At 36.9% G+C, this 24995-nt stretch overlaps 2 protein-coding genes across 4 annotated transcripts in view; both read right to left on the reverse strand.

The window, feature by feature from the left end:
- Positions 1 to 902: 902 nt before the first annotated feature.
- Positions 903 to 6835, reverse strand: LOC110376146 (lipase member H). Its single transcript, XM_064037646.1, has 8 exons — positions 6723 to 6835; positions 4654 to 4699; positions 4465 to 4581; positions 4093 to 4249; positions 3269 to 3417; positions 2763 to 2989; positions 2339 to 2501; positions 903 to 1714 (listed from the first exon to the last, which is right to left on the reverse strand). Exons 1-8 carry the CDS (start codon positions 6763 to 6765, stop codon positions 1645 to 1647), a joined length of 972 nt encoding a protein of 323 aa, XP_063893716.1. The 5' UTR covers positions 6766 to 6835; the 3' UTR covers positions 903 to 1644.
- Positions 6836 to 11322: 4487 nt separating this feature from the next.
- Positions 11323 to 24995, reverse strand: part of LOC110376155 (uncharacterized) — a 68560-nt gene continuing 54887 nt past the window's right edge. For all 3 annotated transcript variants that reach the window (XM_049840602.2, XM_049840604.2, XM_049840603.2), the window contains exons 6-12: positions 16399 to 16586; positions 15340 to 15472; positions 14473 to 14603; positions 13896 to 14207; positions 13425 to 13724; positions 13078 to 13313; positions 11323 to 12986 (exon numbers count right to left, since the gene is read on the reverse strand). In XM_049840602.2, coding sequence (XP_049696559.2) covers positions 12773 to 12986; positions 13078 to 13313; positions 13425 to 13724; positions 13896 to 14207; positions 14473 to 14603; positions 15340 to 15472; positions 16399 to 16586 — 1514 coding nt within the window. In that variant the 3' untranslated portion in view covers positions 11323 to 12772. The remainder of the gene's footprint in view (positions 12987 to 13077; positions 13314 to 13424; positions 13725 to 13895; positions 14208 to 14472; positions 14604 to 15339; positions 15473 to 16398; positions 16587 to 24995) is intronic.

Raw genomic sequence — 24995 nt, forward strand, 5'->3', positions numbered from 1 at the left:
TTTACGACATTCCCGGGTTAAATGCAGCTGATCTAGGTACCTACAAATTCTACGTTTTTCCTCCTTATTTTCTTTACCAAGTAAAATATTCTACTCTACAGTGTAGGTTTTTCTTTATTAAAAATGTAAGTTTTAAGGCTTCTTCCAATACCTCGAAGATATTAGAAAGATCTTGAAACTCGAGTCGCTTTCTGATTGGCTTCGATCGGTATAAATAATACATTCACGTACCTGGTTTTTAATGCTCTTATTTCCAATATACACCTTACATATATATTAAAGAAGAATAATAATTAATATAAAACATTTCAAAAATCAAGTAGGTACAGTCACATAGTTTGCTGTAAAATCTGACATACCTCATACCTAAAAAATTATTCTGAACACTACATTCCACCGTTCGAAAAAAACAAAGGCTATCTTTTGAATGCAGGTATACAAAAAAAATAATCTAAGACATTTATTTTTCACAAAAGTCATAGGTCTATGTAATATACCTTCCAAGCACTGCATTCTCGCTCGCGGCCGACACACAGCCTCAGGAGATGCATTTAAAAACCGTTTTCACTGGTGTATTTAAACAGTGTGCCTAGAAACAGCCTAGCCGGGTCGGACCTGCCCAGGGGAATTACTCTGTACGTGCTCTGATGGACTGTCTTGGACCAAATAACACCTTCTTTGTACGTGAACATGTGACTAATAGGGACATAAAGTATATAAAAGTAGTAGAAGTTAACTGTATTATGTTTTTCATTGGCGCTCAATTATTTGTGTGGAGTGCCCCTTCAACAAGCACAGAGCAATAACTATTCAGATTAAAGATTGCTCTGCTGACTGCGTGATGACGGCAACCCACGCAACGAGTCACCCAGTCTAATCAAGAGCCTCTGTTAAGTAATTCGTATGGAAACTATTCACAACTTATTTCTCATCCGTCTACGAGAGAAGGTATGTTAAAAGACTTATTTTCTTTTCATAGTTTATTTTCTCTAAGTAGCTACTTAAATTTAATATTAAAAAGTGCACCCTCATAAGCACAAAGAACTTATTAATATTTACTCGTTTACAGTGCGAGCGTTAAATAACTCGCATGTATCCACGCTGGCTTATTTAACGTAGTAACTTAGTGAGATACGCTACATAAAAATAGTAACAAAAGCTAAAGTGCCTAATACAAGCATTAAGTATTTAATTGCAGCGTTGTTCGTAACAATAGGTCAGGTAGGCAACGGCCTATCTATAAAATTTTCAGAATCCATTTGGCATCCGCATCAGAGAATCCATTTGCCTTTTAAGTGCTTTAATGATTTGTGCAAAAATTCCTCCATCTTGGATGATTAATTCGCGTGATATTCGATGAATCATTATCTTCAGTAGCAGTAATTATCGCGAGCAAAGTTTTTAATTTGCATATTATAATGCTTAAGTGTCTTAAAGCTCTTGTCGATTTTTTCCGCACTCAACAATAACAATGCTGTTCATAATTTGAAGACAATTAGTAGATACGGTAATTTATTCTAAGAGACTTAAATCTAGACGACAACTAGTTATCACATTATATACTTTTCGATTTGGTAAAGACTACGTATATAAGAATGAATGATCACAGCCATAAAGTGTAATTTTGAATGTATGTATGTAAATCTACAAGCCATTTTCAGCGAGTCCGTACGGCGACGAAGCACCCGTCAGGAAATAATAGTTTCCAGGAACACTGAAATCAATAAAATTTACAAACATAAGTGCTAGCTAGATACCATAAGATGGTTAGATAAAACGTTTAAGTATTCTTGGAATTGTTAGGTAAGTTATTTCAGGTAAAGCAACTTGGATGGATATTAACGTGTGGTGCATACACATATCATTGAACAATAAATCGAGTCTATATCATTTCTAAAATAAAAAGTACGTGATTTAAACAGAATGCAGGTGTTAAACAGTTAGTATTCAGGCGTGCACAGACCTACGTACTTGTTCGAGTGACACTTATGTTGCTGAATGTTTAACGGGGATGCGGCTCTGCGCCAGTGCCGTGGTTAGTGGCTCGGGTAAAATATAGCCCGCCACCGAACGGTTCAAACGAGGCATTGCACATTATTATTAATTGTTATTACTTCACTCGCTACGGTTGCCTTTTTTCAATTAAGTTAGTAGCTATTGATAAATATACCCAGTTGTAATTAATTGCATTTCATGTAGTGTTTGTTCGTTTATAACTTTGGTGACGATTAGCACTTTGTGTTTGTGACGGAAAAGTGCCATAAGTTATTGATCATTTTGAATCATTCTAATATATATAACACTTGCGACAAATTATATGGGAAGTCTAGGTACTTACACTTTGTCATAACGGACACCAAGTTCCAAAACGGTAGCAAGCCTTTCTTTCTTTGAATAATTTTTCCACGTCCTGAAATTCTTAGCGTACGTTCCCATCAGTGTTCCTGGGTACTTAATAGTGTCGATAAGGTACTGCCAGCATTTATTATGATTGCACAGGTCTGAAACAATTGAAAATGTAAATATGGAGAAGCACCTAGGCTAGAAGCTATTTTTATAATGTCATGGTTCAATAGTCAAGAAGTTATTTTTAGTCCAAAATGGTAATGGTGTAACTAAATATTAAGTAATCATTTATTAATGTAGGTGATCTTAAGGTTAACGATTATTAAGTAACAAAAATAATAGGTTTATTTTTAACACAAAACATGAGCAGTGTGTAATTAATATCCGAACGAGTTAAATCTACAAACTGGAAGTACCTTCAAGCGAAAACCTCGGATGCGGTTTGTTGTCACATCCAGGTTGTATAACAGGTCCACTGTTTCTATAATTAGGCCAAAAGTCGACGGTCCCCAGTTCCTTTCTCGTGCCATACTTGGTGGGGTCCGAATGGATGACGTCCACGAACCTAGCAGCCGTGGGGCTGAGTCTGTCAGCCGGGGCCCTGCCGTCGAACATTATACCGGCGGGATCCAAGCCCGTGATCCTGGGGAAGTTATCATGGTGGAGAATCAAAGTTATTGGGGGCGGATATTATGGTGGACTCAAAAAGTTTATACGTATTCCATGCTATTATTGACTAGTCCGGAATAACATTGTTGAAATTATTAAAACACTTGGAAATTTTTATTACAAAAAACCCTTAGCCAACATGGCCTTTAAGAAAGCAAATATTGACCAACACTGAATCCTTCATTCAAATATTTGCTTTGGCATTAAAACCCCACTTTAAATATTGAAACAGATAACGCAAGCAAATATTTACCAAGGCAATTGGACTCCATTCTTCACCATTTTGTTGCCAGTGATGCCAAAAATCTGCGCACCCAGGGAATGGCCCACTAAGTGCGTCTTATTCAAATCCAGTCCGGCCGAGGATAGGTTCAGCAGTACGTCAGCAAATTCCGAGCCGAGCTGAGCAAGACATCGCATTGTATTCATTATAAGCGTCATTTGTATTCATAGTGAGAGAAATGACAATAACCAGCGCAAAACATGCTCGTCAGTATTTTATTGTATTTTTGGTACTCCTTATTTTTTTCTCCTCTTCAAATCAGCGCTTCTTGAGAGGTACTTTAGATGTAATGTATAAAAGCTAGGTCGCTTACGAGAGCTTATAGACTTCAAACGATCACACATAATATTCATACTGGGTGTAATACGATTCGCTTCGAGCAGAAACAATGGAAGCATTGAGTGAGACTATCGATAGCACTTTGATATACCTACATACAATTTAGAGAGAAACAGTAGTGGAGCGATATTGGCATTAGGAATTGAAACTTCTTGTTTCTTTAAAGTGAAAAGGAATAAGATGAAACAGATTAAATAACAAATAAGTTATGAAATGTAATATCTGGTAATGTTTGGTTCTCTAACGGACGCTGATACCTTTTGTTTCAGCAACTAAGGGAGTATTAAATGTTTCATCAAAGACATCTTTAATTAAACCTTATAGTTATTTGTAGCAATAAACTTTGATTGAAATAATTTTATCCATTTTATATTAATAATGTTATTGGAAATTAGTTATTAGGTATTATAGTAATCGACTTTTCACAAAATAAGACACAAATCTACTAAACTTACCTTTATAGCATTCGGTGCCGCCCATTTCAGATATGAACCAGACATCTGATTATTCTGTACCGCTGCTAGGCGATCCCAGTTCAAAAGAGCAACATTACTCTGCCCTTGTTCCAAATAGGCTTTTATTACGGACGTCACCGCAAACCCATTGGGATGACCTGAAGTAAATTAATTTTTATTATTTCCTCTTTTTCGGCTCTGACCTTAAGCTTATTATCGTTATAAGAATTATGAATGGCTCGCAAGTCTGCTTTATAGGTTTTTGTACCCGAGAGTTTACGGAGTACATTAACATATTTTTTCAGTTATAATCAGAAATATAATAAAATACAGTGGGTAGGCGAAATTGTAAAAAAGCATTCCTAGTACTTTCCTGTGAATCCGTGAGTAAATATTGTGGTCATCCTGCTAGAGTTGTACCACGATGAAGATGAAGACAATATTTCTTGACATTCGTCTATTGGAAACTCGGTGTAATTTTCGAAGACACTAAAACATAGTCACAAAATTGGTTAAATACCTACAGCGTTAGTTAAATTACTAAAAAATAAAGCAACTTACCCATTATAAAATCGTAATTTCGCCCTTTTGTCATCTCCACATAGAACTGAAAATAGAGAAAAAAATCTAGGTTAAAGTAAGATAAACATATCCGTTAGTTTTGTGGCAGAGATACGTCTCTTGAGACAAACTTATTACCATCAATCAAGACTTTGTATTAGATGCTACAGATATCTCACCAGAATAAAGTCAGCGAGCGACGAGTTACAAATCAATAGAAAACAATACATTATTGTACATTATATGTCATACATATAATCGTCGTGGTGGCCTAGCGGGTAAAGGACCAACCTCTCAAGTATGAGGGCGCGGGTTCGATCCCAGGTCAGGCAAGTACCAATGCAACTTTTCTAAGTTTGTATGTACTTTCTAAGTATAACTTAGACACCGATGACTGTGTTTCGGATGGCACGTTAAACTGTAGGTCCCGGCTGTCCTTGAACATCCTTGGCAGTCGTTACGGGTAGTCAGAAGCCAGTAAGTCTGACACCAGTCTAACCAAGGGGTACCGGGTTGCCCGGGTAACTGGGTTGAGGAGGTCAGATAGGCAGTCGCTTCTTGTAAAGCACTCAGCTGAATCCGGTTAGACTGGAAGCCGACCCTAGCATAGTTTGGGAAAAGGCTCGGAGGATGATGATATGTCATACATATTAGAGCGAATGAACGCACGTAGAGATCAGAGAGTGAGATCCAACCATAATCCGGTACTATGTTATATTAGTAGCTTGCAGTAATTAGCTCACTAATACAACTGCATTGTAATCAGCTGCAAAAGTTGCTGTACAGGATCTAGTATAATTGTTTAGATCCGTTTTCTTAAGCTTTAGTTACTTTTTCTCTAAGTTAAGGACTAATTTCACGTAGGTGCTGATAATATTTTCAGCTGTGAGGCCTGTCTTTAACCTGCTTTCTTTTTTGTATAACTTCTAAAAATGTTTTATTTTTTTGCACGTACTCATGGAAAAATAGAAAGACATAAATAAGTAGATCAGTTAGAGTTGAAGAACCTCCTAGTTAGAAAACCAAGTCTTCCAAAGGAAAGTTTTTAGTTTTTTTATTAATTAGTATTTTTTTTGTACCAAGTCATATATTAAGTCAATTTGTTCTATTTTACACACACTACGTTATCCGAGAATATTTATAACAGGTATTAAAACGTAATGTTGACCAAACACTGGTTTAGACTGTTAATCTATGTACAAGGCCTATATTCAAACATTCCATTAACCTACTATCTAAGGTTTGCCAAAATCTTAAAAAGTTATTTATAATAATAGATTTCTAGAGCGCTAATGTATACTCAAGATTTTCTAGATATTTTTTTTATAATTCTGTTTAGGTACAATACGCCCTTTTATCGAGAGAGCAATATGGATTTCTGTATTATGGGAATAATATTGCTATCCGTATTTGAATAACAGAAATACATTAATACACCTAAAAATATTTACTGCTTAGCACCCCTAGCTAGTCCAGAATAAAAGCTTCATAAGGAAAGATGACTGTAGCAAACAGCTTTTTTTTCTTTTTCCTATTATATTAAATGGCTTCGATATACCATTACATAACGAGGCACTTATTTTTAAGAGTATTTTGTCTCCTCGTGCCCCGTCATGCGATATCATCCTTTATTCGCGTAACGCACTTATTTGAAGAAAATCCTTATTTATAAATAGAAGAGGCACACTTTTGATAAAGACAAGACAATTATTAACGATATCAGGTTACCGAAACCCAAATAGAATCTTTATAATATTATAGACGCGAAACTTAAAATAACAAATTACTTATCAGTAGATGAACCCATTGAATATATAGTTTATCTGCATAATAGATTTGATCTGCATTGATTTTTTATTTTTATTTTTTTTGAAAAATGTATCTTTACAGACAAAAGTCAGCATGAAGGGGGTCGATAGTGCACAAAGTAGGTACCCAGTTACCGAGGCAGTATCAGACTAAAAACTTTCATTGGACTTACGATTACGTACAAAACACACGGCCAAATACCGGCCAACAGTGTGTTGTTTCTAAATAAGTAATAGTTACTTAAATTATAAAATACTTACCGGCGCCAATCAACAAGAAAACAGTACAGACACTTGTGAACATTTTGAGGATTTTTCACGAATAGTCCATTTAGTTAGTTTCGAAATCTTTTTATATAGGGGACGGTATCAATGCGTTGCAGCATTACGAACTTTCCTTGACATAATCGCTGCTGATTACGATTTTGGCGGTGACGCCCCACAATATCCTTTAAAATAAATATACCGATATTATATACTTTGCGTGGATCATCACAAAATGGTTTGCTGTCCTTCTTAAGATTTTAGTAAGTGCTTTAGAATGCTTTATTATTTTTGCGGAGGGGGCTCTATCTAGCTAATTTGTAATTATTGTTATTCCTATGTATTATAAATAATTTGTAGATACAGTTACGGTTACATACCTACTGTTTATATTTTTCTACAGTCTTTGACTAGACACAAAAAGATTTCTAAGAGCGTGTTTTTCTTTCAGTCTACTTAATTATATCACGTCTATTCTTGAGTTGGTCGAAGAGCTTTTCGTTTGATGTCAGAAAATATTGCGATTTATCAAGTTTTCCTCTTATCCATCTTATCTTTTTCGAAAGGCTCGGGATTTTTTGTTACAAAAAATGTACTGATTTAAACATCGAATTTACCTATTGGCTACATTTCTCAGGCAGATATATCGGGAAATCTTGCAATATTACATTTCAATTTACGTTTCAAATATCGTAGTAGGTACCTATGTGCGGTGTTCGTGCAGCCTGTCTTCCTAGAAACATTTAATAGGAACTAGCGAGCGCTAGTTTTGCTTGTAAGTGTAGGTTTCAGTTACCTACTCTAGCAATTTAATATAAATTCCTTTCTTTGTTCCTTTCAGACTAGGTCTCTAGACGCCTCACCTACATTTTGCTCCATGGGCTGTTGGCAGTTATGTAATTTTAACTAGCTAGGACTATTTAAACAAGTTTTAAATAAAGGCACACCAATCCAAATGAACTTAATTTACTTGCCGTTACTGCATTAGTTTTTTTTCAGTAGGTTATTGTATAATCTAAAAAAGACCATTCAGTCATTTGGAATCAATTTATCTATATAGCAAAATTGTGTCTCAATTAATTAAATCTTGTAACATAATAATTTTAATATAATGTCGTCGGGTTTATTGCTCCCAAGGTGGGCGTAGTCAGCTGGCGAATATAGTTACTAATTTATGCAAATAATTACCACGTCGTCAATAAATTAGTCTAACTACAGTTGTAAACCTAATTGCTAAGTAACTGTACCATGATAATGCCGGCTGTGGTTTGCGGGTAAAGTCAAGGCAGTAACCTTGTCTGTAGGTAGCTACATGTTGGTATATTTGAAGAGAGAAACCTTGACTTCTATTTAGAATCGCCATCATTTGATTGGTGTGGGTTTTTATCGACTGCTTCTTGCATGTTATTTCTTAGTACCGTATGGAGTAACCGTTGAGATGAGGTCGAAAGTTGATCTTTAAGTGGATCTTTCCTCCTAGACTTATTTGTTTTCCTTAACGCCGCACCCAGTGTGATATTTCCTTTACACGAATCATTGCCTATTTTAATAAGTACATGTAAGAGATTCGTTACATATTTTAGATCCAAGCATCGAAACATGTATGAGGATGAATTCTGCCTTCTGTGTGTATTTTGTATGAGAAATTGACTGAATTATCCGCCTGACGTCAGTTTTATACCGATGCTGTTGCAATAAGCCCGATGTAGTGGCTTCGAATAGCCTATTTACGAAACTGTGTTTTCCCCGTGAATTGCAGGCCATATTCAAAACAAGATTATCTTCTTTTAGGCAAGCTTTTTAAAAGCCAGTTTGAAAAGTGTGATTCAAAATGATTTTGAAACTAAACGATGTATTGACCCAGTTAAATGTGGATAATGCAGTTAATACAAAGTTAGTGCTGTATTAAAATGATAACGATTGGGCCCAAGGTGGTAGTAGACCTACTTAGAAAATAATAAACATTAGATAATGATAGGCATTCCTATTTTTAGGCGTTAGCTTTAGGTTACAAGGATTACTCTTGTTTAAAAATATTGATTTTTAAAGATTAATTAATTTATTTATGGTTTACCAACAGGTGGTTACTAACCATGCATAACTTATTTTTCTTAAGATTAGGATACTAATAAGTGGATAGGTTATTAGCGACATAAAGGTGTGCGTTCGCGCAGCGGAATGTTGTTGAATTTAAAGATTTTAATTATGCAGATAATTAGTGTATGACGTCCTATAATTGTGTATGGTAAATAAAAATTTGTGCATGTAGCCATTGTAGAGAAATTCACCAAAAACAGATTCCGCTGGGCGAACGTTGGCGAACGTTGTCCTGGCGGAACTTTTTTTAATCCATAGACTTTAGAAGAAAAGAGATGTGTCCGAAAATTAGTGTGTATTTGTGTATAATTGATTATGTATGAATGAAATCAGTGCATGCATAAACTTCGGAGAAATTCAAGTTTCCGCTACGCGAACGTTTGGCAATTAGCTAGTTTTCATATAAAGCGCTTACATAGAGAGCTGTAGATTTTTACATACGTTGTTTTGAATTTGTTTATATTTGTTTAAAAAACAGATTTAGAAAAAGTCGTATGGTTTAAAAGATAAAAATATAAACGTAAAATACACTTATTAGGTCTTAGTTCTTAAAGTATGCAGTTTGGGGTCTAGATTTTCACGTTTACACAAACCTTGTAAGTGTCTCCAACATGTTGCCAAGTATCAATGATGTTCCGTTAGTAATTAAAAAGTTATAGGATATTTTACCATGAACAGATCACTGTTTACAAAGCAGTCGAATATCACGACGTTCTAAAGGAATTGCATGGTAAAATGTATGCCAATAATTAGTTTAATCATTCAACTATTCACTTGCAAGATTTCATGTCATTAAATTCAGTAATTAAAGAAAGACAATTATAATACTGACGGAGCATCGAAACCCTACATAATCCGATCAAGTTCGGATAGCTACAAAAAAGCGGCCGTGCCATTGTCTAAGCAACGTTCTTAACTTGGTAGGTTAGTATTTATTAATATGGTACAGTTGCGTACACAAGCGTTAGGAAAAAATAAAACAATTGTATTTCTTGATTGAAAAATATTTTTTTAATAATAATGGCTCTATCTACGACATTTTAGTTAAAATACGTAACGTTTATTAACGTTACTTGGCAACATGTTGGAGACACTTACAAGGTTTGTGTAAACGTGAAAATCTAGACCCCAAACTGCATACTTTAAGAACTAAGACCTAATAAGTGTATTTTACGTTTATATTTTTATCTTTTAAACCCTACGACTTTTTCTAAATCTGTTTTTTAAACAAATATAAACAAATTCAAAACAACGTATGTAAAAATCTACAGCTCTCTATGTAAGTACTTTATATGAAAACTAGCTAATTGCCAAACGTTCGCGTAGCGGAAACTTGAATTTCTCCGAAGTTTATGCATGCACTGATTTCATTCATACATAATCAATTATACACAAATACACACTAATTTTCGGACACATCTCTTTTCTTCTAAAGTCTATGGATTAAAAAAAGTTCCGCCAGGACAACGTTCGCCAACGTTCGCCCAGCGGAATCTGTTTTTGGTGAATTTCTCCACAATGGCTGCATACACAAATTTTTATTTACCATACACAATTAAAGGACGTCTTACACTAATTATCTGCATAATTAAATACTTTAAATTCAACAACATTCCGCTGCGCGAACGCACACACATAAAGTCTTTGATTAGCGACCTCTCCGTTCTATCACTATTGGCCATTGGTATTAGTTGTAGAAAGCTATTGTATCAGTGTAACCCAAGGAAAATAAAGCTTCCATGTATTGAGTAGTATAGTTGTATCATGTTTTTCTAGGTAACAGCTTGGTACCAGCTGATTCTTGCGTTATCACGTGCTTCCCAAAGCATTTTCTTTACGTACCTCCATAAAATAAGGCCTGCTGCAAGTCATTTGAAGTAAGTTTTTGAGCTTATTCGTTAAATACGTACAAATCTCCTCTTCTTCTCTGTTATAATAGTGTAAAAGTCAGGATTAATTATCAAAATTACGTTTTTAAAGATGATGTTCAATTGAATTAAAGGACTATTCAGTTCGTTATGATCGTAGGTGATCATTAAATTAACACAATCAGCCCAAAGAGCCTCTATTAATTTATATCTTCACTTACAGCATCATGAATTGCTCTATACTTACGTGTCACACCAATCATCCGCGTAACTCGTCTCAGGACAATAACATAAATGAATTAGCCATTTAAACAATTTACTTCTTGACAAGATTACCTATCTAGACTATCTAGTAATATTTTCTAACTCTGTAAGGAAGTTATTTATCTTATTGAGGGCACTGTCTCATTATATCTTGGTTACTTGTGACTGATTAACTATGTTATAGCAAGTACAGTCAGCTTCAAAAGTAGCTTAACAATTCAAAATTTTAATTGCTGCATAAGTATGTGGCGTTTGTATGGTTAAGAAATTATGACTCTTTACGTTATTAGGCTTTGAAAAAATTTGATTTCCTCAACTACTTTTAACGCTGACTGTACCTATGAAGGAGCAAAAATCAAACCACCAAATCTTTAACATACTATTTTATTCTTTATATTAATATCCTTCGCAATCACGTTATAATATATTTATGATTACAGTTTAATTTTGGAATGGTATTTAATGTAATATAACGATAAGCTTAAAAATAAATAAAAATCATATAAACTGAATTTACAATGCAATCTATCATGCACAATGACAGACATGTTGAAATTAAGGAACATGGCAAAGAGTTCAGATGAACGTGACTCTTTGGTTTCTTTGTTTCTTCTAGAATAGCGGACTATATTTATCTATAAAGAAACATAAAAAAATAATGCGAAATCAACATTCACAATAGAAGAAAGTATCGAGTCCTAATAAAACGAAAGCGTCAAACTCCGACAGACAGAATAAAAACATCATTATTACACCTTCACTTACAACTATGTTAATTTTTTCATCATTAAAATTGTTATTTGTACAAAATAATTCAACGAGTGTGATAAAATATAATAATTAAGTTAAAAATACAATACAAAACAATATAAATACCTAATTACGATCAATCTATTGCTAAGTAATACAGATAACAACCTGCTAGTACTGACAAGCCTGAACAGGATAACACATTATCAAAGCACATTATTTTCTTTAATTATTAAACAATCAGAAACAAGAATAATTGCACCAATTAATAAAAGGGGAAACGGGGTTAGAAAGTAACATAAAATAAACGTTAATAAGACGTAAGAAAGACGTGAAACAGTTTATAAATAAAAGTAAACTATAAAAGAAATAAAAAGGATTATAGACGAGAAGACTTGAATAGCTAGTTGACTAAGATATAACTTTTATTGATTGGCGCAATCCACAGGTACATAAACACTTTCCTTCAAATGCAGCCCAATTCGAGTATACCGTTCCGAGGCCAGAATGTTGAGAAAAGCAAATTCTTATATTTAAAGTGAGTCTGGAGCTACTCCTTACCTTATTTCATTTTATTTATCCACTAATGGTAGAAACGTGGGAAGTCGATAAAAATTGAAATAAGATAAATAGGTAAAACCCTTCAGCTAGGATTACTATGAGATATCTAAGGTATTGTTTTAATATCGTTTATGAGAATAACATATCATTATCACTTCAAGCTAAATTCTATTGAGAAAGAGCAAACTCGTATTAAATCTACGTAAAATAACATTTGAAGCTCATAAATTATTTGCAAAGTCCATTAAAACAATGGCATTCCAGAGCTAGGAGCTTTAGACCATAGGTATCGCGTGTTTAGTTTGATTACTTCACCATCCCATATAAGGTACATACGTATTCAATGCATAAACGCGAGATACAGAGAATTCACTCCGGTTGGGTCCCAGTTTCCTACAAGCTACACCTCCTCCTGCAGTACATACAGTCCGGCAAGAACATGACCCGGCGCACTCACTCGCGGTACAGACTAGTCGGTCACCACCACTAAGTCCAGTAGTCCATACTTCAATACTGGCGATCGTCGTATATGTAGATGGCCTCCCCGGCGGACTCCTTGAGCGGCGGCGGGGGGAAGTCCAGATCCCCCGGGCGGAACAGCTTGGAGGCGTTGGGCGCCGGGGACGCGGGCGCCGGCGACCCGCTGCCGGGCGAGCCGCCACCGCGTCGCTTCACGCCGCTGGGCGACGCAGCCGTACGGAATGACGACCGCCTAGCCAACCTATACCAACCAATTCAGAAGTTAAGTAAGTTTGTTTCACCTATGACTCTCAATTCAAATGACGAGCAGTCAGAGTAAAATAATAAATTACCTAGAAGCCACCTCCTCAGGAGTTTCTTCAATCTCCAGCACCCAGCTGACTGAGTCGTGTTTCTCGACGACGCCCTTGACGGCGGGCAGTGGCGGCGAGTCGGGCGCCGGCGACGCGGCGGGCGAGGGGGGCGAGTCCGGCGCTGGCGACGCCGAGCGACCAGAGTCGCCCGATGACGTGCGCGTGCGCATCGGTGGCCGCTCGATGTAGCCGCCACCAGCTAGCAGAGACACCACCTGGACAGCAAAAACACCTTTGTTACTACATTATCCCGTTTTGAGATCTTTCTAATGTTACTGTTTTAAAGTTAACAAATATATTTTGTTAAGTTAAAGGTTTCGTCTGACCTGTGACTTCTGTCTAAGCTTGTACCGGAGCTCTTCATTGAGCGCGGCGAGTCGCGCGGCGTGGTCCCTGTCCCGTGCCGCGGCGTCTCGCAGGCGCCGGTTGTCGTCGCGCAGCCGGTCGGTGTCACGCTGGCGAGCGAGCGCGCGCTCGCGCAGCTCCTCAGCTGCGTGCCTCGCGGCTCGAGCCTCGCGCTCCAGTGCCACGCGCCTCTCCCGCTCCGCTGCGAGCTCAGATCGCGAATCGCGTAGTGATGCGACCTCCGCCTGCTTCAGCTCGATCACCGCGCGGAGTGATCGTACCTGCAAAATAAACGTATATTAGTTTATGAAGATTTGAGGCTAGGGTTGTATTTCATTTTATTACTTTTACGTATTTGGACCTTGTCAAATTAGAACAAAACGATGCTTTTAAATATCTCAATGGCTTAATAATTATAGAACTTGTTTATTAATAAATTCAGTAGTAACTACCTCAGCTGCCAACTCGTTGGCATCCGTGCTCAATTCCTCATTCGCAGCTAATCGCAGCTCGCAATCTTCCGCCTCGCAGCACACGGGGTCGCAGGCCGCGTCGCACGTGTTGCACGACTTGTCCCACGACGTGTCCACCGACGTGTCGGTCGACGTGTTGGCCGACATCACCGACGTGTTGTACGACTTGCTCTGCTCAATCTCCGCCCGCGCCGCCTCTAGCTGCGCGCGTAACGTACGCTCGATTTCGCTGTGCGCGTGTAGACGCGCCCTACTCTCGGCGACTTCGTGTTTCAGGGATTCGATTGTATCCTATAAATAACGAAACAAGGTATTTTTTCAATCGAACACATCAACAAGTTTTTATCAACTTGGTATGGCAGAGACAAGATTCAATGAGAATGCCACTGGTAATCTTGAAGGCCAAGGGAACATTCCGTGGCCTTCGCCGTCAAAACAAGTACTCAACAATAAAAACAAATGTTTTAAAACATTTCCAGTACCACAAGTCTGTGCATGCATTAATATTAATTGCGGCTTATTGAAGTACACAAGGAATGCTAATGACAATGGTTACCTTGAGTCCCTTGATGTCATTGGCGAGTGTAGCGACCTCCTCGATGTGTTTGGCTTGGAGGCGCGCATTCACCTCTTCCTTCGATGACACCTCCATCTCCAGCTCTGAGATCTTGCTCAGGCATTCTGCGACTGGAAGCATTCAAATAAAACTTTAGTACACATTTAAAAACAAAGATTGTCTTTCTTTTCTTATTGCCATAGTTGCCACACTTGTATAAAAATATAAATGAGTTATGGCTATGTAATTTTCTTGTTTACCGATTCGTCTTTAAATATTTATGATAAAAACCAGAATATAAAAATAACTTTACTGATCATCTTAATTCTAAAAACCAGATATGCAAGTACTGTGAATTGTGGGATTCGCTTTTGTCTATAAACGTATTTAGGAATGGAATTTGACTGGTTGGACAAGTTTCTTCTTCATAGGATGAGTTATTGTACTAGACATGAGTAAAGCATAACTATACTCCGCTTTAAAGTATATCAACAACAGACGAGTATCTCGGATACCACAAGTAATTCTGACATGCTGGATCTTTTATATGGATTTCATCAGATCTGGCAAATTAAGTTAAAGAGCTCATGAGGTCCCTGCCGGGGCTACGGGATTGATTGTAAGAGTTACCGAGGCCCTGGTACATAAAGGGCTTAAGAAGGAACATGATGGGTTCTTACTAACTCTTATTGACTAAAGTAAGAGACTGACACTCCATTGTACTACTAACCTACAGAGAGGTCATTGGATGATCTCCCATAAAAAAAGCTTATGAGGTCAAAGTGAGACCGGGTCATAATTTTTGTTTATCTGTGTTTATTATTATATAGTGTACAATAAACAAATAATCTATGTATCTATACTAACTGGTATCGAGATCCTTCTGCGCTCGCTGCTGTCGGTCGCGGTCGGCGCGCGCGGCGCTGCTGCGCTCGGCGGCCGCCACGCCTCGCCAGCGCTCCGCCTCCATGCGCCAGCTGCTGCCATTTAGTGCGTCCAACTGCAATGTTACATTATAGTTAATGAGGATTCTATCTATTCTATCTATTGTTACATTATAGTTAATGAGGATTCTATATTGCTGGGGAGTTTGTTCCACCACTTCTTCTTCCCAGCAAAAACACATAGGAAGTGCTGAAGGGCGGGCATTTTGGGGGCTGTCTATTGTAAATTTGACCATCAAAAAGTGCTGATTTTCAGCCTACTTTGAATAAATAAATTTTGATTTTCTAGATAGAGTTGGTGAAACTGTGTATACCTAATATTTGCAGATGATCCTAAGAATGTTTTTATTGTAAGTTAATCTTTTCTACTAGGACAACTACAATAGATTCTACTAAAATTTTCTTGTTCTAAACAAATAATAAATAATTCAACTTTCGAAATTGTAAACATTAGTTTAATTGTAAAGTTGAATTATTTTATTTATGTTACGTTTTCACCGTTCACCAAACATGGGTGACATTAAGTGATGGGCTCACTCGGCCATCACACAAACCCATGAACAAACATCCATAGTCGTAAAACATTCGAAGGGCTATTCAAATATTTGTTCAAACACGAATCGGACTGCATTGGCCTCAACGCTTTGTCAAATGTTTGTTGTATTGGTTGGTAAACACAATAGAGTGCCTACAACTTATGTAAATCGTCTGACCACATTCGTAAATCACTACGACGTGGTGACGATATTGTGGATGCTTTACGTCATGCGGAATTAACTATTGTAGGCGCAGGTTAGGTGCTGCGTTGCTTGAAGTTTTTGCCTATGCAATAAATCTAGCAACTTTTGGTGCTGTATGCTTTGTGCTCCCACCATAAACAGAACCAATTCGATATTACTTTAATAGCACATCGAGCTCCCCTTAATTGATTTGCAGTCACTAACCAACTTAGCAACTAAACAGCAGATTTCCAGATACTTACTCGAAACACTAAATACTGGACTAAAACGCCCAGGGCTTCGACGCCTTTAGCGGCGTGCGCAAGCGCCACGGCCTGCTCTCGCGGCTGCGGCTGCGGCGCGGGGAGAGGGGCGGCGGGGGTCCGCACTGGCTGCGGAGTTTGCACCCGCTTGCCGCGGGGGCCCACCGCCGCTGTCACTCGCGGCGGCTCTGTAGACAACGAGAGATTTCATTGAAATTACGATGATTTATCACAAAAATATAATTGCAAATATAAAAAATATATACAGTCATGGACACGTAATTAAAGACACTATTGGAATCTTAACTTACCGGGGCATTTCATCTGTATTTCCTTTGTTTATTTCGCCCTGGGAACTTTCTTTTCTATTTTAAAATATTTAAGAAGGCATTGTGAAATGTTAAAACTAATGACTATATTTAATAAGCCCCCGCCCCTAGTTCTTTTTTCGCTTTATCCGAATCCCGGGCGGTATGATCCATAACGAAGCCTGGCCATCTAATTAAAGACACTCCATTTGTTCAGAGGAAGAAATACAAATTATTAATATTTTTGGAGTTATCTTTCTACAGCAACATTCCCTACTCTATAATTAAATATTCCAATAAGTATTAATATTTGGTTTATTTCCTTTTACCTCAATAACAGTACGACATCCCTGAACGAGCAAGCGGTCAGTTTTGTAGAAGTTGCTAAGGGAATTTTCTTCCATGCTTAATTAAATTCTGTGTAAAATTGATCGATGTTTCATGTACAACTTATTGCCATGTTATTTTTCGCCTATTATCAGTTTTAGTTTCATTGGATTTGCAATAGGCCAAACCAAAACCGTCATAAGTTGCCCGATCAAAGAATCATTTTTACTACTCTTGCAGTGTTTTTCTGAACTTTTCTAATTTGGAAAGTCCTAATGACCGGTAAATTATGCTTAGCTTATAACAATATGCTTATTTCTGAACTATTATAGTACTTGAATTCGCCTATTTTTAATAATACCTCTCTGAAAGGTCTTACACTAAACAGTGGCGAGCAGCCAAACACTATAACATTTTCGCCTCCTACGTTTGAGAACTTTCTTGGTGTGCTTTGGTTAAATCACATGTTTTACACTAAAATCACTTTTTTTTTAGAATTTATCAAATTTCCTTGTTTTATCAGATAAAAAAATATTTTTTTAATACTTGTTCAGAGCAACTTTCACCTTTGATAGAAAACGCCAACTACAGTATGGACTTTCCCAAAAGTAACATCTTCAGATACCCATGCCCTACAGCTTTTCCCGACCCGGTTGTAGTCTAAAAGTTCTGCAGACACGTCTGTTGTCCTTTTAGCATCAGAAGGCTTCCAAAAAAAACCAGTACCGAATCATGTAAATGATTCACTATTTTATTATAACACCACTGTAAAGTCTGTTTGCGGACAAGTTTTCCTTGGCGTCGGTTTTCAGTTGTTCTCAAACCTTTACTTTTTTAGTGCCATTAACAACGCATCTTTAATAATAAATTTATTACCATGTCCTTATTATATTCAAGTGGTATGAATGAATCCGCATGACAAAACTTTAAAAAAAAAAGCCTGAAACATTTTACTTACCACAATATGTGTTTTAGTCGTATTGATTAGACTAAAATGAAAAATTTTAATGAAGGAAACCTAAATTATTACCTAATTTGAGTTCTCAGAAATATTTTACTCACTTTAAAAAAAAAGTATGGCGACTATTTTTATCTGTCGTTTTTTTTCCTTAACTTAGCTTTTACTGTCTTTAATTAGCTGACCAGCCAAGTATCCGCTACAAAAGTTAGTGTTCAGTTCCCATAGAGCGTTATGTCTAAAGTATTAAAGAAAGTTAATATTTTTTGTCCTCAATTTAAAGAACATAATGTAAGGTTTGTTTTAATAATAATAATATTACATTTTATACCGTGCTTTAGCTCATGTCAGTACCATAACTATTTATTTCACTTCGAGTCGGGGGGTGTCTTTAATTAGTTGACCATGACTGTATATTCCGCAGTTATTCTCTCGTAATCGAACTCTTCTGACTACTTCTGATTATAAACAGACATTTTGGTCTAGCCAATACCCTCATCTATACTCGTATAATTAGTACCTACATACTACACGGTACAATGTTCATTGATAAACAGAACAAAGTCGTCCTAATAGCCCGTCATTAAGACTCCAAAAAACGGTTAGGCGAACTTATGTAGTTGGCCTCTCGTAGTAACGTTATACACAGAGTTGAACGATCGATCTGCATGAGCTACAGTCACGATCTGCGTCTAGTTCTTCAATGAAACAACAGTCACGCGTAAACAAAACGCCTAGTAAATGTTATCGTTAAGTCTCTTGGCATAATTCTCAGCCACGCGTCGCAGGATCGTGCTGGGTCAAAGAGCACGGCTAAGTACCCGCGTGGGCAGTGACAGGTTGCTATCTAACGCCTACCTCAGACTTCACAACAATATACATCCGACGGTTACCACCTTCTACTGTGAATCAGATGATCTAATTAATAAACTGCCTGTTATGTCCGCCTGTATGAACCGGGGTCTGTTGCACGAAAGTACATACACTTATATGTCCCGTCATCCATCCTAAATAAAACCAAAACTAATTTATGGAATAAGAACCTTTTAATTATATAAAACTCAGCTGGTGTGCCTTAACTTTAAAATACTAGAAAACGCTCATTAACGTTTCGTTTAATTTATAGATGCTAGAGCGGTGAAACGTTAACAAAACAAATGCCAACAGAATATGCACATACATGCACTTTGCTGCAGTAGGACGGCAGCGTTTGGGTAACATGCCAACGACTACATTAGCGTTCTAAAATTTGTTTTATTCATACTCTAAGGTTGACACATTACTTGTAACGGCCAAGAAGCTGAGGACGGTCTATCTTTAACATAGCTCTGAGAACAATACATGAAAATGTATGGTGTTTTAAAAATATTCAAGTGTTTCTGTTAAGCCGCAGTGCGCAGACGCGAGGACGTGTGTCACGATCCTACTAATCAGTGAATCGACCTCTAAAATCGTATTCCATGTATGAAGAGATGTTAATCTCCAACGGCTTCACTCATTGTGGGTTTTTTCATTATGCTCGTGTTAAATACAAAAGTCATTTATCATCTTTCAGGGGCGACGGAAGACAAAAGCTTGGGGAAAACGTTCCCATTGTTTTATTGAAATTACCTTCCTATACTGAGACTATAACCTTTTTTGCCCATTTTCAAACATGTTTTATGGAGGTTTGAAGTTTCTTCCCTTATTGTACCGGTACTTGGGACATGAATTTCTTATTTTCCTAGTTAAAATATTGGACCCCATCGGGAGAAATTCAAACAGCTTTATTTAGAGCAGCGTGTCTCAAAATTGGTCTAGTGACTGCGCGTGCGACTGTCTACGATAATAGAAACCGACACACTTCCTCTGTTTGCTTCATAATTACACGGCACAAGAGTTCACACGATTTTATAGAAATAGTGAGACAAGTTACTGAGTGGAAGTAAATCAGTAATTATCTAAGTGTATTGTTTTTCTATTAACCCAGCTATACGGCATTCTTAGAACAAGTGTTTAATATGCATGCAAATAGCCTTCGTTTAATGATTGTTATCTAATTCATTCATTCCTACATACTAATGCAGACAATATAACTTTTCAAGATCATTTTAATAGGTACTTAGATGCAAAAATCTTCATAAATGGTCGTTTAGAGTAGGTCAGCTTTAGTAGTGGTCACTGCAGTATGCCTACATGTACCTATCTATACTAATATTATAATGCTGAAGAGTTTGTTTGTTTGTTTGTTTGTTTGAACGCGCTAATCTCAGGAACTACTGGTCCGATTTGAAAATGTCTTTCAGTGTTAGATAGCCCATTTATCGAGGAAGGCTACTTTTTATCCCGGTACGGGCAGTAGTTCCCACGGGATGCGGGTGAAACCGCTGGCAGAAGCTAGTGTACAATAAGTGGTGTAATAGTCAAGAAAATATTTCATAGTATAAATGATGTGTTTTTTTTTAACATATTTTTGATGATGATATATGTTCCCATAACTAATTAACAGCGTTATACAAAACATAAGCTTTCTACATTTCGTGATGACACGGCAAGCCCTTAGCATTGCCGACACCAACCATTACAAAGTGAAATCGACGGCGTCCCGCGCACGTAACTACCTACATATTATTTGATATGAATATTTCAAACAGTAAGTACTCATTTAGCAACGTGCAATTAAATTAGAAGATACTATCACTTTTTTAATTGACTTAATTGGTAGTTTTGATAAATGGAATCATAGCTCGAAAATCACAAGTCGTTTAAATTCTCTCACTTCTATATTTTAGGCAGTTTTCTTCCTGCATTTTGGCCTACAGTTCAAAACATCATGAATCTATCCAATTATTGAATCAAAGTGGGGCAACAAAAAGGCGGCTTTGATTTAACAGATGTAAAAAATGGTCTCGCTTTATGTTCGTAACTGTTCCCACGCGACGCAACTCCACGCATCATTAGGATCGGTTGACAGCGCCCATTTCCGCCACGTGGTAAGAATAAAATCCCAACATGTTCATTTTTCAATCCAATTTGTTAACTTTCGCGTGGCAAATTAGATTACAATGTTTGACGATAAAAGTATACAGAAATCATGTCTGTACATACGAAGGATCAAGTCGATAATGATTTGCACAAACACGGTGATGTGCATTTGTTTCGTGAAAGCTATAGCTAGTTTTCGACTCAAAATCATACTGACAAACATGATTAGAACTAAGAACTGTTAGATGCTGCAAACATAAAAGTGTAAATTGAGCTATTATACAAAATTGTAGCTTTCTTCTTACTATATACTTACGCCTGACCCCGAGCTCAACCGTATAATGTTGGCATTTAACTAATTTTGAGATGACTTCTGCCCACAAGAGGTCTTGCAGGTGCAATACAAGTATCTACTAACTACTTGACGTAATTAAAAATTAAGGAACCAAATACATCGATCTAAGAATAGACAAAGCCGATGTAATAGTAATTGTGCTCATAAAGCATAATTATTGCGGATGATGCCTCAATAGTAATTTTGTGAATGGCCGGTTAGAGGGTCAAACAGCATGCGCGTGGGCATCAATTGGGAACGTTGGAACGTCAAATTAACATGCAGTAGGGCTGACATATCAAAATACAATTAATTTATGACTGCCCATTTTAAAGGGCTCAATGATCTTAATCATGTCCGTTTAAATTCCGCGTCAAAATAAAGTCATATCAATTTAAATTGTGACAGCTGTGTTATTGATCATTTCACTTTCGGCATTGACCCTAAAATGATATCAATAAAGAGATTCGTGGGTCAATTGTTTTAAGATTATTTTAGCTTCCTATAGCATTCCTACCAACCCTATTATCGTAAAAGTACCTACATGTATGAATATCAGTTAAAGTACAAGAGATCGTTGCGCCTACGCCGGGAACATAGGCCGTTTGTAAAGATGATTGCTGATATTTTTATGGACCTGACAAATGTCACTACTCATAAGCAAGATTCTGCAATCGTTATGTGAGCTTTTTGTACATAACATCTGACGTTGGTATTTGTGAGAGCCCTTCTGAATTATGATTAAGCGTTTTCTGCGTAAACGGCAAGAGTATCTTAGGGAAAAAAAATAAATGCCATCATTCAGTTGCATATTTCGGTAAATCAATGTACCCTATTACGGACGGTGAATTAAATGTATTTATCTATGCAACGTGTATGAATTAACAAACAAAACTTTCCCCACTATAGAAATCGTAAAAGCTCGTTGCTACACTTTTAAGGCTCCTAACTAAATAAGGGCAAATAGCGAAAACTATTTCCAACTTAACAAACCACTGACCATTCTAAGTTCAGACCAACTTGTCGAGTTATAAGTTGGCAATTTAAAAGGCCATAGAGTCATAAACCACAGACAGTCATTACTATGATGGATTCAGCAGCGATTGACTGTTTTGTATCAGTATTCTACTTACAGAGTAGGGTAACGGGTCTGCGCGGCCGTGGCGTGAATATTCTATGGACTAGAGTACATTGACTACTTACTATTTAAAAGTACCCATTATATATGTCTTCCTGTAATATGTCTACAATAATTCATTGAAGAAAGAAATCTATGAATATAATTTTAACCGAGAAAAAAATATACTTTAAAGTTTGCCCATATACACCATCTTCTCTAAAATGTTTATTCCAATATAAATAGTGTGTGCAGGATAATAATATGTAATCAAATATGACATTTAAATATTGACAACCCTAAATAAATCACCCTAAAGACGTAATAGTCTCAAGATGGCCTTGTAAGGCCGATGACATAAACAACAATTTGTAAAAAATAAAGCTGCTGTTTTGCAAATTACACGCTTAATTTAATAGCTATTTAGGAAATGATAGTCAATAAATAAGCATTCAAAACTTTTTTCTTCGAATAATAATAAGATTTTATTTACAGTTATTTTCATAGTTATGGCGAATTCGAAAAGTTCAATTCGTGTTTTAAATACTAGAAGGTACAGCTATAAAATAATGGAAGGTAAATATAATTCAAAGCTTCGTATAGCTCCCTTTCGTGACTACCTCTACTATTTTTATTCAAGATCAATATTACGGGTTGGTCAAAGCGAACTGAAAGGATATTGAATGTTTATTCGACCTACATTTTATGTAACAGAAGCTCTCCATCAAAGAGTTTAGTCTTCAGCATTTTACGTAAATATAGCATTATTTGAATCACGCATTGACGTACAAAGTAACCATTACTTCATTTACTGAGAAACAGTCGTAATCGATATTCGGGTTTGATTGGTCGATTAGGTAGGGTACCGATGAAAGAGTATAATTTGTTTCAGCTTGAAAAGTTAAATTAAACGTTTAGAAGATTTTTTTATATATTTTTATTTGCTTAAAGCAAATTACATTAAACGGTTGCATATATTAAATGGTTAGTAAATATTCAGTTCCACCGGTATAATACGAGTACTTAGTATGATTATAATGTTTTGAAAAAATAGCAATAAACTAATGTGCCAAACTAACACTCCGGTACTCCGCCCACGGAGCGCCATTACGAAATCCATTTATCATTCGCTCATCAAACGGTTGTTGCTCATTTGGTGGGTTCCGGATAGCAACAAATCTTGCCGCAATAGTTCATTTACACTGTTATTTGTACCGCGTACCCGCTCTAATAATACTATAATCCATTCGTTTGCGTCTAGCGTGTAGTGGTAGTGAGAGAATCACAGATCTAATTTTAGTTGTGTTTGTATGTATGTCAGGGGGCCGCGGCGAGTCGCCCGCCCGCCCTAGAAGGGTCATCTGCCCAACGACAGCTTCGCAATATATCTGGCGTTGCGCAAAAATGTCGCCTTATTGTTTTATTTTGGATCGGAATCATTTGAACTTTCTGGATGCTTCGGACGTTAATACGGGAAGTGTAGCGTGGATTAGATGATCTGAATTCTTGCTATCGTTGTATATGCTATATAGCTATTGATTAAGAACATGAACAATTATAACACATCACCTAACGTCAAAAGCGTGCCAGTTTATTGACATTTATTCCTCGAATCATACAATAACTGTAGAGTAAGGTAAGTACCAGATGTTGATAATAAAACACAGAACCTATACTAATTTCTCGGGAATTAATCTTTGATCGCGAACAAGGAACCTAATAACTGGGCCAAACTGGCAATATTAAAAAAAACTAGCAACATTTCTGTGTAAATTGTAATTGTACCGTGTGACCCTATTGTGGAGAGATCCAAATCTTTGTGAAATTGCTATTTATAATGATAACATCTTACAATTGCATGTTTCGGCAAGTTCTTGGTAATGTATGTGTGTACTGTGACATGACATAACAAAATTCATGCATCATGCAAGATACCGTATGTACTTGTACAGGTCCAAGCTCGTGCGAGCTAGGTGTGTACTCGGAAGTAAGTTATGTACGTAAGTTTCCATACCGGTGTCAATATGTGGAAAACTCCATACACTACAGTATGTTTTCCGCAAGGCACGTCAAATGCCTGAACGCTAATCGAACTAATTGGCAACAAGATTTAAAATGATCAAACAGAAGAATCTTATAACTTGTTTCCCATTGCTCTTTATTTGGAACACGATCTCAAGACAACCTTGATTACTTTTATTTTAAAACCATGCACCTGATATACTTTTACGTTAATCAAAACACTCGGTTTGGCTGGAGATCTGTATCACGGCTCGATATACATGACCCAGTAGCCGCGCACAGGTGTCTGTGCGTCATTTAGGTCCAAGAAAGTTGACCCATAAGGTGACACAATCGCGATGCAAACTCAATTGTGTTTACGCCAAATCCGGGTCTCATAGATTGCGAACAAGCCTTTGGTTTAGCATAGATTCACCGATACGTGGGTAAGAGCCTTTATTCTTATTTCTCACGCGTTGCTTATAGGTACGCATGGCATTTACGTTTAAGCATTTGAAATCACCCTACATTGAGGTTACTACATGTACCTATTTCTAAATCAAAAGTGGCGGCTATCACCTGTTTTCC

The sequence above is a fragment of the Helicoverpa armigera genome, chromosome 13 (assembly GCF_030705265.1).
Source record: "Helicoverpa armigera isolate CAAS_96S chromosome 13, ASM3070526v1, whole genome shotgun sequence".
Taxonomy (NCBI): domain Eukaryota; kingdom Metazoa; phylum Arthropoda; class Insecta; order Lepidoptera; family Noctuidae; genus Helicoverpa; species Helicoverpa armigera.